This window comes from Heloderma suspectum, chromosome 1 (genome assembly GCF_057233095.1).
Source record: "Heloderma suspectum isolate Gila_16-S chromosome 1, 16-S_ref, whole genome shotgun sequence".
Taxonomy (NCBI): domain Eukaryota; kingdom Metazoa; phylum Chordata; class Lepidosauria; order Squamata; family Helodermatidae; genus Heloderma; species Heloderma suspectum.
The window spans coordinates 372,294,400-372,309,831 of record NC_139458.1 but is presented as its reverse complement, the minus strand read 5'-3'; the positions used below and the strand labels follow the sequence as shown (position 1 = coordinate 372,309,831).

At 41.6% G+C, this 15,432-nt stretch overlaps 1 protein-coding gene across 1 annotated transcript in view; it reads right to left on the bottom strand.

Annotated features, from left to right (window-relative positions):
- Positions 1–15,432, bottom strand: part of LOC146359856 (cation channel sperm-associated auxiliary subunit epsilon-like) — a 201,478-nt gene that overhangs the window by 42,252 nt on the left and 143,794 nt on the right. The window contains exons 11-12 of the mRNA XM_084828250.1: positions 13,731–14,170; positions 9,318–9,376 (exon numbers count right to left, since the gene is read on the bottom strand). Coding sequence (XP_084684376.1) covers positions 9,318–9,376; positions 13,731–14,170 — 499 coding nt within the window. The remainder of the gene's footprint in view (positions 1–9,317; positions 9,377–13,730; positions 14,171–15,432) is intronic.

The window sequence follows — 15,432 nt, the reverse complement described above, 5'->3', positions numbered from 1 at the left end:
GTCCAATCAAACTTAAGGGGGAGAGGGTTCATCCTTTGCTAGATATATGAACCAACTCTTCTTTGTACTTAACCTATGTGACACTTGATCTTTGCCAAAAGGCTAAGAAGCTATTGTACCCTTAAGCCTAAACTTGTTCACCATGCTATTTAACCACTACATGGAACCAATGGGAGAGATCATCCAGGGATTTGGGCCCCATCCACATTGAGCGCCTAGAAATGTGAAGTTCCGCACTCCCATATATGAATCAACAGGTTCCCCCCCTTCACTTGTGTGCAGTGGAGGAGTTACTTCCAAGTAGACATACAAACATCCTCCCTCCCACCTTCTCCCTCTGGTAGTGGCAGCACCCCTAAGCCCCGGTGAAGTAATGCATATGTGTACAACAACTCTCCTCCAGGAAAGCAATATTGTGAATGACCGAGCAGCAGCAGTGCCAATAATAGCAATAATAATGGTCCTGGTGGGATTGGGGGTCATTATTCATTTCCAGTTTAATCTGGAATTTCATCAATTCGGGTTTGCTTCTGCGGCAGCACAGTGTAGCCAGTAAAGTGATGTAAAAAACAGTATCCATTAAAAACAAAACAAACCACATGTTTGCACTGGGCAAATGGCACCTGAAGCCTCATTAGTATGGGGTTTGGTGGGCAAGTAGAATAACGTCATGAATTACGCAGTGAATGAGCGGAGGCTTTTTCTCCACTCCTCCTCTCCTGTCCTTGCTCAGTCAGGTGCAATGGACATGCATACCTTACTTCCGAGTAGGCATGTTTAACTAACACCTCCCCTCACATGCTCCCTCTCTCAAGGGAAGTTGGGGTGAATTAAAGTACCTGAATTAAATTGCTGTGGACATATGGACAGACAGACAGCCCCCCCGCCACTCTCCACACTCCTGTGCTTTGTTAAGTCAATAGCAGACACTGAGTTACTTCCGCCCCGTTCTCCTTTCCATGCTCAGTCAAGTGAAATAGACGAGAATGAAGGTGTGTGTGTGATGATTGTTATTTGAGCACCTAGAAATGTGCAGTTCCACACTTCCATATATGAATCAACAGGCTTCCTCCCCACCCTCGCTTTTGTGCAATGAAGGAGTTATTTCCAAGTAGACATGCAAACATCCTCCCTCCTATCCTCTCCCTCTAGTAGTGGCAGTGCCCCCTAAGCCCCGGTGAAGTAATGCAAATGTGTTCAACAATGCTCCTCCAGAAAAGTGATATTGTGAATGACTGAGCAGCAGTAGTGCTAACAACAACAACAACAATGGTCCTGGCAGGATTGGGGGCCATCAGCTCTGAAAATCAATAAAGCTCTGGGTACCTGAGAATCTGGAAGGGGTGGGGAGGGGAAGGGCATTGCAGGAATGAGCATAAAACTAGGATGCTGTGTGATTTTTTTAAAAACAAAAGCAACCCAAAAGCAACCTGCCTCATTGAAAATGTGATTTACTTCTGAGTCGACATTGTTATCCATGCCAGCTTATTGCTCCTTGATGCAAAAAAATTAAAAGGGAGAAATGAGAGAACCGACTCCAGGTTAACTCCTTCCATTCCTTCCCTCTCCCACTGTTTGAGGCTTGCTCTCTGCCACTCCCCCCCCCCGCCCCAGTGGATGGTGAACTGCAAAAGAGGACAAGTTACTTCCAAGTAACTTCCAAGATACACAGTTTTAAAATGGCAGGCTTGAGGCTTGCTCTCCACCACTCCCACTCCCCATTCCCACGCTCAATGAATGTTATAACAGGCAGAGGAATTCTCCCAACCTCTCTGCTCCTGTACTCAGCAAAGTGCAATTTGAAGTTACTTCTGGGTAGACATGACTCTGCTCTTGCTGCACCTGCCCCTCACCACTTTCCTTTCCACCAATCAGCACTGCTTCAGCAGCCCACAGCGAGGGCAGTTCGGCTCACAGAGACCCTGAAACTGTTGTGAAAGCACCATGACAGCATAATCCATCAGAAAAGCAGTTTCAGAAACACTGGATTTTAGAGCTAGAAAAGTGCACTGGCTACAGAGAAGGGCATGCATCTTCTGACTCATCAAGTTTGAGGCACAGTAGGAGTGACATAAAAGCTGTGTAGATCTGGATCTGTATAGATCTGGCTTTGGTGTGCATGTCACCAATATATGGATGATATGCTGCTCTTTTTCATTCACTACCAGGGAAACTATTGATGTTCTGAATAAGCATCAAGAGGCAGTCATGGGCTGGATGAGGACTAATAAATTCAGACTTAATCTAGACAAGGCAGAGGTGCTCCTAGTCTGGAGACAAATGGATACTTGAATAGTAAGTCAACCTATCTGGGATGGGGTAGTACTTCTCTTGAAGAATTAGGTATGCAGTTTAGGGATGCTTCTGTATTCAGTTTTGTACCTGGATGCTCAGCTGGTAGCTGTACCTGGGAGTACCTTTGCCCAGCTTAGGCTTGTGGGCAAACTGTGTCCATTCCTGACGAGGTTGGACTTGGCCATGTTGATGCATGACTTAGTTACATCTAGATTGGATTATTGCAATACATTCTACATGGGGTTTTCTTTGAAGAGTCTTTGGAAACTGCAATTGGTCCAGAATGCAGCGGCCAGAATGCTGAGGGTGCTTGCTTATGGGATCATATTTCAGCTATCCTGCAATTACCAATTTGTTTCCAGGTACAATTTAGAGTGTTGGCAATGACCCCTAAAGCCCTAAATGGCTTAGGTTTAGGATACCTTAAGGCCCACATCTTAAGGATCCCTGAACATTGTAGCCGTTTTCAGATGTTGGCTGTATGTTTTCAAACCTATTTCCACAGCATAAAAGTTAGATACTTTATTTTTACAAATGAAGGCTGCAACTCAACTCTATTGGACACCACAATCATAGAATCATAGCATAGTAGAGTTGGAAGGGGCCTATAAGACCATCAAGTCCAACCCCCTGCTCCATGCAGGAATCTAAGTCAAAGCATCCCTCAGAGATGGCTGTCCAGCTTCATCTTGAATGCCTCCAGTGTGGGAGAGCCCACCACCTCCCTAGGTAATGGGTTTCTCCTGATGTTCAGCCGGAATCTGGCTTCCTGTAACTTGAGCCCATTATTCTGTGTCTGGCACTCTGGGTTGATGGAGAAGAGATCTTAGCCTTCCTCTCTGTGACCACCTTTCAAGTACTTGAAGAGTGCTATCCTATCTCCCCTCAGTCATCTCTTCTCAAGGCTAAACATGCCCAGTTCTTTCAGTCTCTCCTCATAGGGCTTTGTTTCCAGTCCCCTGATCATCTTTGTTGCCCTCCTCTGAACCCTCTCCAGTTTGTCTGCATCCTTCTTAAAGTGTGGTGCCCAGAACTGAACACAGTACTCCAGATGAGGCCTAACCAGTGCTGAGTAGAGGGGAACTAGTACTTCATGTTATTTGGAAGCTATACTACTATTAATGCAGCCCAAAATAGCATTTGCCTTTTTTGCATCCACATCACATTGTTGGCTCATATTCAGCTTGTGATCTACAACAGTTCCAGGATCCTTCTTGCTTGTAGTGTTGTTGAGCCACGTATCCCCCGTCTTGTAACTGTACATTTGGTTTCTTTTTCCTAGGTGCAGAACTTGGCATTTATCCCTGTTAAATGTCATTCTGTTGTTTTCTGCCCAGCACTCCAGCCTATCAAGATCACTTTGAATTCTGTTTCTGTCTTCCAGGATATTAGCTATCCCACCCAATTTTGGGTCATCTGCAACTCTGATCAGCATTCCCTGCACCTCCTCCTCTACATCATTAATAAAAATGTTGAAGAGCACCGGGACCAGGACTGATCCCTGCGGTATCCCACTCGTTACCTCTCCCCAGTTTGAGAAGATCCCATTGATAAGTACACTTTGAGTCCAATTTTGTAGCCAACTGTGGATCCACCTTTCATGTAGCCCACTTTGAGCTAGTTTGCTCATCAGGACATCATGGGGCACCTTGTTGAAAGCTTTGCTGAAGTCGAGGTCCATATTATGTCCACAGCATTCCCACAGTCCACAAGGGAGGTTACCTAATCAAAAGAGATCAGATTCGTCTGGCAGGATTTGTTCTTGACAAATCCATGTTGGCTTTGAGTAATCACTGAATTGTTTTCAAGGTGCTTACACAGTGATTGCTTTCTCATCTGCTCCAGAATTTTCCCAGGGATTGATGTCAGACTGACTGGTCTGTAGTTCCCAGGTTCCTCCTTTTTACCCTTTTTGAAGATAGGGACAACATTAGCCCTCCTCCAGTCATCTGGCACTTCACTCCTCCTCCATGATTACTCAGAGATAATAGACAGTGGTTCTGAGAGTTCTTCTGACAGTTCCTTTATTACTCTAGGATGCAGTTCATCTGGACCTGGAGATTTGAACTCATTCAAAGTCATTAGGTGTTCCTTGACCATATGCCTATTGATCTCAAGCTGCAATCCTGCCCCTTCAGCGTGTACTTCAACTTTGCCAGGGGGCTCATAGACCCTCTTTTGGAAGAAGACTGAGCCAAAGTAGGAATTGAGCCCTTCTGCCTTTTCCTTGTCATCTGTTATCATTTTGCCATCCTTATTTAATAGCTGAACCACCATTTCTTTCCTCTGTCTTTTACTATGCACATATCTGAAGAAAGCCTTTTTGTTGCTTTTAGCATCTCTCGCTAACCTCAGCTCGTTCTCAGCTTTAGCCTTCCTGACGCCATCCCTGCAATTCTGTGCTACCTGCCTGTATTCTTCCTTTGTAGCTTGGCCTTCCTTCCACTTCCTATGTGTCCTTTTTTGTTTTCAGGTCATCTCTAAACTTTTTGTGAAGCCACATTGGCTTCTTCCGTTGTCTTCCACCTTTTTTTCTTGTTGGAATTGTTTGTAATTGTGCCTTTAGAAATTCTTTTTTTAAAAACTCCCACCCATCTTGGACTCCTTTTCTCATTAGAGTCGCTTGCCATGGGACCTTACTTATCATTGGTCTGAGTTTATTAAATTTGGCTTTCCTAAAATCCAGGGTATGCGTTTGGCTACACTTGGCTTTTGCTTCCTTTAGAACCAAGATCTCCAGTATAACATGGTCACTTTCCCCCAGGGGGAACTTTATTCACTAAGTCATCTCTGTTGCTTAGGATCAAGTCAATGATAGCCGATCCTCTAGTTCCGTCCTTTACTTTCTGTAGGAGGAAATTATCAGCAACACAAATCAGGAATCTTTTGGAGGGGCCATGTTTTGCAAAATTTGCCTCCCAACAAATATCGGGGAAACTGAAGTCCCCCATTACTACTATATCATGCTCCCTTGAAACATTGGCAATTTGCTTTTCAAAAATTTCATCCTCGTCTTCTCCTTGATTGGGTGGCCACCAGGTTCCTTTTATTCTTTGTTCCATTTATTTTAACCCAGATGTTTTTGATGGGGCTACCAAGCTCATCCTCCTGAATTTCTGTGCAGAGATATGTATTTTTAACATATAGTGCAACCCCACCTCCCTTTCTGTTCCTCCTGTTCTTTTTGAACAAGTTATATCCTTTGATTGCTGTATTCCAGTCATGGGAGTCATCCCATCAAGTCTCAATTACACCTATCAAGTCATAATTTCCCTCCTGTATTAAGAGTTTAAGTTCATTCTGTTTGTTGCCGTACTCTGGGCATTAGTGTATAGACATCGAAGACCATGTGCTTTATAGTCTGGCTTTCTTCCTACATGCTTCTGAAGACTATTATTGGGCACTATTAGAGCTGTTCTCTCCATTATGGTGCATGAAAATTCATCCCTTGTTACCCCCAAGTTTACATCTCCCTCCCCTGCAGGATTCAGTTTAAAGCCCTCCTGATGAAGTTCTACATGCTGTGGCCCAGATAAAGCCGGTGTTTAAATGTCTCTTTAAGCACTTTCAGCTGTTGGAAGAAGAATTGATAATGATGTGCAGGTGCAAAATGTGCCACACATTTGTGCCTTGGATCAATTATTGGGTGCTGACTGTGAGTTTTTGTCATTCTCAGCTTTCCGAGAGAAATATGAACTACCAGCTATGGCTGAATGGCAGTACATGCAATTGCAACATTTGTTAGAATCTAGATTTGGTCCTGCTGCATTTAAAGCTTCAGGGTCCCTTTTGCTATAGGAAACACTTACTGAAGCTGATCAGTTATATCGACCCACAATTCATGTTTATAAATACTTATTATCAATACATATATATGATACACAGGGTCTTAATCAGAAATGGAATAGGGAGCTAGATTGTCCCATTTTGCCTAATTAGTGGATCACCACTTCAGTAGCTGTATCTGAAGTGTCTATGGATCTTAGGTTACATCTTATTCATCAAAAACTTTTGTTTCTGGTCTATTGGACACCACAACGTCTCTTTAATAAGCGTTTGTCTAACTCGGCTAATTGTTGTAGGTGTAATACAGCTAATGCTTCTTTTAACCATAATTTTTGGAAATGCCCAATAATTGCCTCCTTTTGGGAGGAAGTTATTAAATGGATACACTTTGTACTGGAACACTCTTTGATATTTACTGATATACATGCTTTCTTAAATTATTTACTTGTTCCCTGGAAGTTAATGCAGGGCCAGCAAAATGGATTCTTCACACCCTTTTGATGGCCAAAAGACTGGTATGACAATATTGGAAGGATAAATGCTCCCCTCCTACATTGTAATGGATTGAGGACCTAACAATGCCATTAACATTCGAGCGAGTGGTATATAAATGCTACCCATGAATGGATACTGTGATTATCATCCTTTCCCCACCTATGATTATTATAACATCACCACTCCTCATAAATATTTTTACAACACCAAGTACTGATTCTTCTCTCAACCTCTTCCTTGAGGTAATACCTTAGAGTGAGTGTGTGTGGAAGGAATACGTCAACTATAACCCAAGCAACCACTTTATAAGGACACTGCCACCACCATCCTTCTCATGAGGAGAGAACCTTCAATTTCTGTGTGTGTCTGGGGGTGTAGATTCCTAGACTTTAGCCTGTTTCTTTCATAGCTTCATCTAACCCTTTTACTGGTAGCAAATGCAACTGAGAATGGCGTGGTTTGAAGGAGCAAATTAAAAATGAAACTTAATTTACACAGTATAGGATGTTTCAATGCAGTTTGAGTTTTATGTGGTAAAATTCTTGTTTCAAGTTTTTATTAATTCCTTACCTACTCTACCCTTTCTAATAATAATACATCAAAATAATAAATATACCTCCCGCCACCTCCCAGGGGAATCCAACCACCCCAAAGCTAGAGCCTAGTGCCCTACCCCTACCGCTCAGAAAACCAAACCCTACCTCCCCTTCTAAAGAAAACCAAGTGCATGTTATTCTCTCTCTCTCTCTCAATCTCTCCCAACTGAAAAAGCCATAGCCAATCAGGAGAAACCATTTAAATCTGAACATTCTAACTCCCCCCTACTTACCATAGCCTTTAGGAGAAAGGATATGTTAGAACACATCAAGCAAAGAAACAAACATTAAAATATACAATTAAACAACAAAACAAAATACCATTTCATCACAGATACATACATGGATATTTGGTCTGCTTTTCTTGAAGTTTATGTATAATCCACTTCTTCTAGAATGTTGTATCCAATTAAAATTAATACCTTTAATGCATCTAGTTATACTATTTTTTCTTCTTTTTATTATCTATTTTGTTTCATTGAAATTTACAAAAATATAAAAAAGCAAAATGTGCCACACATGAATGTGCAAATGCAAGAAGTTCTCAGTGAACTGCTATTTTTTATGCGGATGTGAAAAGCCGTGTCACAATGCATCTTAAATAGCAGACCCAAATTCAAACATTTACTTGTATTTATCAGTCAAAATGTATGATATTGTTTGAAAGTAGTTTCTGGTTCAATGTTATTAAATGTTTATTTACTTCATATTTATTCCACTCTTCCTCCAAAGAAATCAGGGTGGTATACATGATTCCCCTCTGCTTATCTGCACAATAATCTTGTTGAGGTGGGTTAGGCTAAGAGTTAAGAACTGTCCAAAGGGCCCCCGGTGAGGTTCATAGCTAAGCTGGGTTTGAACCCAGGGCCTTGATGCTCCTAGTCTAGCATTCTATTTCTGAGACCATACCAGTGGTAAGAGTGACTATTAATAGTTCCTCTACCCATCTTGACTTAAAAAAAAAACATATATTTTGCCACCAAAATGAGCTTTCTACAGTCATTCATTCATGAATTACAGCATATCCCTATTCGCATGTCAGCCATCTTGGAAAATGGCAGCTACAGAAGTCATGCACCAGAATTGGCATATCTACTCAAGTTAAATGTGTTTTTACATGAGTCTATAACATATAAAAACTTCAAGGTTTTCTTCAAACAGAGCTTTTATCCTGCTATTGAGATGGCTCTCTCGTGGAAGTTTGCAGGCTCTTTAGATGATGCCGTGACCCTCCAGGGCGTCTCCTGCACTAAATGCCCTTTGTTCCATTTTTAAATAGATCGCAGATAATGAGCTACCAAGTTACCCTGTTGTGTTCCACTTGAGTTCCCTCCATGAAAAGAGGAAAAGCAGCAAGAACAGGAGAAAGACCAATGAAAGACATGGAAGACTCAGATATGGGGGAGAAGGAAGGGGAAAGTGGAGGGGGGAAAGGAAGCATATGAAAAAGGGAGTCATCGTGTTCCTGCATTTAAGACGGAAGCAGAAAGTCCTATTTTATATACAGGATTTTAGGCTGGTGTAGAGATGCTCCAAGATTCTCTGCACATCTATTTTTCCATGGGGGTCTATGGCAGGTCCAGGACTAAGTGTGCAGTTGTGAACTAGCCTCAAGCATGCCTAGATGACAGATTTTCAGGACCCATTTCAGTCTGATATCAAGCTAGGTTTTGGAGAAGCAAATAAAGTTTTCCCCAGTGATAGAAGTGCTTTTTCAAGTGACAGGCACATTGAATTAACATATCTAGCACTCACTGTCCATGCAGGGATGGTGCCAATTTGCACACTGATCCCAAATCAGCACGATCAACATTTGTGGCATAGCAACCATCATGCCAAACCAGTAATGGTAGTTTCAACCCCTGTAGTAGGTAGCTTTTATTGGACAAACATACTGTTTTACATCCTAGTTTCTGCTACATTAATTGGAGAATCTGATGTTCATAAGCTTCCCTAGATTTTGGCAAAGCAGCTTTAAGTGAAGGAACACAGGATTTTAAGTGGCTTCCTGTTTTGTGCTGAGAGGAGCTGTAGCAATAAACCCAAGAAAGCCTTCCATGTGCTTGTGCAATTGACTCTTGCGAATTGTGGCTATAACCAATAAATTATTATCAATGCTGGCATTTTAACTATAACTGTACTTACACTGTATCTGAATACTTCAGGTCTTTTGAAAAATCATGGTCTTCATAAAATGTTACTGTCTATAAGAAAAATAAAAAACAATAATAATGAATAGCAATAGATCTAAATGGATATTGCTTTAATTTTGTCTATTTACAATGCAATCCTATACATACATTCTCAGAAGTGAGCCCCATTGAGTTCAATGGTGCCCAAGTTTGCTGATGATACCAAACTATTTAGGGTACTTAAAACAAAAAGGGATTGCAAGGAGCTCTGAAAGGATCTCTCCAAACTGGGAGAATGGGCATCAAAATGGCAAATGACTGCAGTTCAATGTCAGGAAGAGTAAAGTGATGCACACTGGGGCAAAAAATCCCAACTTCACATAACACTGATGGGATCTGAGCTAGTGGAGGCTGACCAGGAAAGAGATTTTGAGGTCATGGTGGATAGCTTGATGAAAATGTCAACCCAGAATGCGGCTGCTGTGAAAAGGGCAAATTCCATTGTTAGACATAACTAGAAAAGGAATTGAGAATAAAACTGCCAATATCATACTGCCCTTATACAACTCTATGGTGTGACCACACTTGGAACTCTATGTACAGTTCTGGTCACCGCACCTAAAAAAGGATATTGCAGAGTTGGGAAAAGTGCAGAAAAGGGCAACTAAAATTATCAAGGGGCTGGATCAACTCTTCTATCATGAAAGGTTACAACAGCTGGGACTGTTTAGCTTAGAAAAACAATGACTAGGGAAGGCATGATAGAGGTGTACAAAATTATGCATGATATGGAGAAAGTGGATAGGGAGACATCTTTCTCCCACTCTCATAATACTAGAACCCTGTGTCTGATTGATGGGAGATCCAGGACAGATAAAAGGAAGTACTTCTTCAAACACTGCATAATTAAACTATGGAATTCACTTTCAAAAGATGTAGTTTTGGGCACCAATTGGGTGGCCTTAAAAGGGGATTGGCCAGACTATGGAATATAAGGCTATTAATGGCTACTAGTCCTGATGGCTATGTGCTACCTGCAGAATCAGAGGCAGTATGCCCATGTACATCAGTTGCTGGGGAATATGGATGGGAAGGTGGTGTTCCACTCATGTCAGATTTCCACAGGCAGCTGGTTGGCCACTGTGGGAAGAGAATGCTGGACTGGATGGACCTTTGTGTGATCCAGCATGAGTTCTTATTACCTGTGCAATCAGACTAAGGTATGGAAGCATGTACAACAGCCACATCAACCATGGACTAGTCAGGGTGTTTACTCCTACTGTCTCTATACACAGATATCTGGACAGGAATTGACCTGGACATTTTCTAGTGTAGAGAAGAGGTCCATCATCAACTGTCCAAAATGGTCTGCTAGTTGCAAGAACAGTTGAGGGTGAAGTCTCCACTCTTGAGTCCTGAGCCCTTTGCCTGATCTTGTTGTCTATCCCAGCTAGGTGAAACATGATGAGTGAAAGAAGATGCTCCTCCAACCAGGACAGAATCTCAGTGGCTTCACTGTTTAGCCATCGAGATGTAGTGTTCCCCTGCTTGTTCATGTACACCTTGGCAGAAACGTTGTCTGTCCTTATGAGCATGCAGCTGCCCCTGATCTCATTCCTGAAGTGCTGGAGTGCCAGTTTTATGGACCTCAGTTCCAACAGGCTGATGCTGAGCTGTGACTTCTGTGTGGACCACAGATCTTATGTGACCCAGCCCTCCAGGTGAATCCCCCTACCCTATCAGGCTGACTAGCGTCCATAATAATTGCATGATTGACTGGGCTTGCCAAACTGACACTCTGGAAAGTCTTTGGGAGCCAGCCACCATGTCCAAGATGCTTGTAGAGCTTGAGGGAGAGATACCTGTAGGTGTCACCTATTGGCTATCACCTCTTGGAAGGGGAGAAGTGGCTTCTGTAGCTCCCAGTTCTGTAGATGTGCTTAAGTCATCAGGTCCCCACAGAACACCAGGAGCCCCATCAGATGAGCTAATGACTAGATCCACTCATATCACCAGAGAAGGCCCCTTTCTAGGGTCCTGCCAGACAGCAATCTGCAGGTTGTGGTACAACCAGCAAGGCTTTCTCCAATGATCTTAGGGATTGAACAGGTCTATAACAGGGAAGGTGATCTGCCAGGCAAGCAGTTCTCAAGTTGTTTAGAGCTTTATATGTCAGCAACAAAACTTTGAACTAGTTTTGGTAGCTAATAGGTAGCCAGAGCGTTGCTTCAACACCAGTTTAATATGTGTGCAGGTAATATGTTGGGACAGTCCCATGGTTGTCATGGTACCCACGAGGTCCTGAGCTGTCGCAATCAAACTAACTTCAGCATGAATACTGATGCCTCCCAAAATATAACCACGAGTCCTCCACAGCAAGTCAGAGACAATCTATGTGAGTGCAGATAAGGAGACTGTTAGGCAGCAGGGTGGTCAGTATACCAACATAATCTCTTGTTTGTCCTTAGTGGCTAACACCAGGTACAGACACTCAAAACTCAAACGGCCAGACAGAAATCCTGGAGTGAGAGATGGAATCCCTGTAGACTACAGCAATTCCCCTGACTGTTGTTGCAGCACCAAGAACCCTGGTAGTTGCAGATGAGAGAGATCCACTCTTCCCATCTCATCTGCCCAGATCTTGGTAATACATCCCAGCTCAGCCTTCTCATGCATAATCAAGTAATGAATAATAGAAGTGTTGTTATGTACTGACTTGGCACTGAGCGATAGCACCTCAAGACATGAAGGCTGGTTGGTAGAGAAGTTCAAGTTACCATAACCAGAAGGAGGACTAGAAGTGAGGCTAGGACTTAAATGTCTGACAAATGTCTTGGCTGTCAGAGTTCCTCTTGAGGACACTTCCACCTTTCTTTGTTCATAAATAACTAGGATTAAGGCCTGAAATTATGCTTGTTTACATTATGAACAAGATCCAAAGAGCTACTTTAGACATGGGAATGGTTAATGGATTTTTAACTTTTTTTTTCTTTGAGCAGCAGACCTCATTATGAACTGTTTTTGATGCTCCCTGAATTTCAAAAGAGGGGTGCTAAGTTCAGTTTTCTTTTACCTTATGATAAAGATTTATGCATGTATGCCTATGCAAGTGGCAAAAAGGCCAAATTCTGAATAACTGGTATTTGCATTGGACAAAATGAACTATACCAAAGCCTTGACTTTTTGTTGCTGTTGCTTAGGATAATCTTGTTGTTGTTCAGTTGTCAAGTCGTGTCTGATTCTTCGTGACCCCATGGATCATAGCACACCAGGTCTTCCTGTCCTCCGCTCTCTCCCGGATTGTGCTCAAGTTCATATTCATTGCATCGGTGATGCTATCTAGCCATCTCATCCTCTGCTGTCCCCTTCACCTTTTGGCTTCAATCTTTCCCAGCATCAGGGTCTTTTCCAGGGGGTTTTCTCTTCGCATTAGGTGGCCAAAATATTTGCGCTTCAGCTTCAGTATCTGTCCTTCCAATGAGCACTCAGGGTTGATTTCCTTTAGGATGGACTGATTTGACCTCCTTGCAGTCCAGGGGACTCGTAAGAGTCTTCTCCAGCACCACAGTTCGAAAGCATCAATTCTTCGGTGCTCAGCCTTCCTTATAGTCCAGCTCTCACAGCCATACGTTACTATTAGGATAATCTATTACTTTATAAACATGGTTAATTCATAATCTGGCATTCTTTTAAAAAATTGATATAGACATTGCTCTAAATTTGCAGATTAACACTTCTATATTAGACTGCTGTGCAGAAAATTCATGATCTTCCTTAAAATGTTGAACTGCATTACTGAACAGTCACTTTTGCTGGAAGTGCTTGGAGTTTGAAGCATCATTATCAGCTGTATCATAAAAGACAATGGAATCATCACCATCGCTATAAATGGCTTCTCAACATGAAACCAGATTTTTCAGCAGATTTTAAACTATTTTTTATTTTATAATTTAAGAGACGAATAGGGGCTAAATCACCATGAAGACAGAAATCCTGGTGTAGATTTATTTAGGATAAATTTTACCATAGGCAGGCTATGGCCCAGATTAACCACACATAGAGAAACATGGCCACCATGATCCAGTTGGAATCTCATGACCTAGTGAGGATTTCATAGAGGCACAAGTTGTATGAACTAGTGTTTTCATGGGGGGTCCTATGTGCATGGCTGTAGCAATTTGTAGAATTGTCATGGCCTTTTTCTGAGCTGCCATAATTGAGCAAATAATGGCAGTCATATCTATAGTCTCCATGTGGAGGCACCAGTTCATACATTTGGTGCAATTCCTGCTGAACTGGGAACTTGCTAGTGGTGTTGCATGCTCCTGTGGATAATAGCATATCTGAACCTGACAAGTACAGTATTATCCAAGTAAGAAAAACAGAACAGCAATAGGAAGTGTTATTATATGCAAGAATAACTTACCTCATTCTTAGTACAGATTCCACGAGCTATTTCATATTGAAGATATGTCTTTTTCTTCAGCAGCTCTGATCTGTAGGTTTTAACGTCTGTAGATAAACCCAGATTTTCTAGAAAGACTATCTGTGTCCAAAAGGACACATGATCGCCCTTGTCCAGATAGTAAATATTTAATCTCATACTGTGTTGGAATGATATATATGGGCAGACCTCGTTCAAAGTATGCGTGGCACTAAGTATTTCAGTTTTCAGCGGATAAATTTGGCGATCTATGTTAGAACCATTGACTGTTAACAAATACAAGTCACGATGTGGATTCACATACAGAACATAGGTTTTGCTTTCATCTTCCCAATCATTGAGCCTTATAACATCTTTCATATTAAATTTTAAGAAAAACATGGCATTATTTTTCATTTTTATTACAGTGTTTCCACCATAGTCTGTAAAAAGAAAGAGAGCCAAATATCACTTGTCTGGTTTATATAGGCAATTATATCATTATTATCTATAAAACTGTGAATCCTTCTTACATCTCTAGTAGTAGCAGTCGATTACTTGTTTTAATAAAAGCTGTGACAAAGCTTTTACTGTTCTGTTCCACTAGCAAATTTATGTCCTTAGCACAATTTTCTCTGTTGTATTTGGCAAAAAGGATCTGTAGAGTATATATGCCAACAGTGCCCAAATTGGGAAGTGGATATCTAGGGCACATTTTTTAAAGTTAAAACTGGAGCATCTTTTCAACTAAAAAAAGAAATGACTTTTTTTTAGTTGAATTGTTCATCTATCAGCTCCAAGGGACAGCCATCTTATGAAGCTGTCATATGGCCAGTTAATTCTGCTTCCTGGTTTCTACCCTTCGCATTGCCCAGTCAGCCAGGGTTCAGTGCCTATTTTTAGACAGTAGTGATCCTCAAGGAATCCCCTACACCTGTGAACCTGTGTGGGCTGTGTCAGGGAAGCCTAGAGAATTGTTACTCCCTCAGGATAATGTCACTGCCTATAAATTGGCAGAGAGGCCTGGGGAAATCAATTCTATATGGGGCCACCCTGCTGATAAAAAGAATGTTGGATGCATCCAAGATGGTAGCTTAATTTTGCAAAGGTACACTCCAGTCCATCTTACATTTATTTCAGATGCAGGCCTTCACCCCATCCTGAGTCCAGAATAAATATCTAGTCCTTCCATGTAACTTGAGTTGCAGTGTATTATCTAGAAACAAGATTGTGTGAATGAAGCTTATGCTGTCCTCCTACTGGCAGAACAGTAATATTTCAGGGGCTTGTCCAAAATCTAACTGGATAGTAAGTTGTGCATGTACATGGAGAGAACTGTGGCTTTAAAGTTTGTAAACTTTATTTTAAATATAGTTTTGCAGGGTATTTACTATTTGAAGTTTATTGGAGTTATAAATAATTAACAATAAATGGCAGGGTATGACATCATAGCGTGTCTCATGGTTTGCTTAAAATTTTGGTACATCATTATTAAAAGTTATGTTGTATATTATTATGAATAACAGTCTGAAATGTGTTATAATGGATACGTTAAAAATTCAAGAATAAATTACCTTCCAAGAATAAGCCTATGTTTAACACCTGCTCGAGGTTAACTTCTTTTCTTGTTCCTCAGATTTTTGTTGGTACTGTAATATTTTGGCTTAAACCATGAAGTCTCGAAATGTGGAACATGACCCTCTCC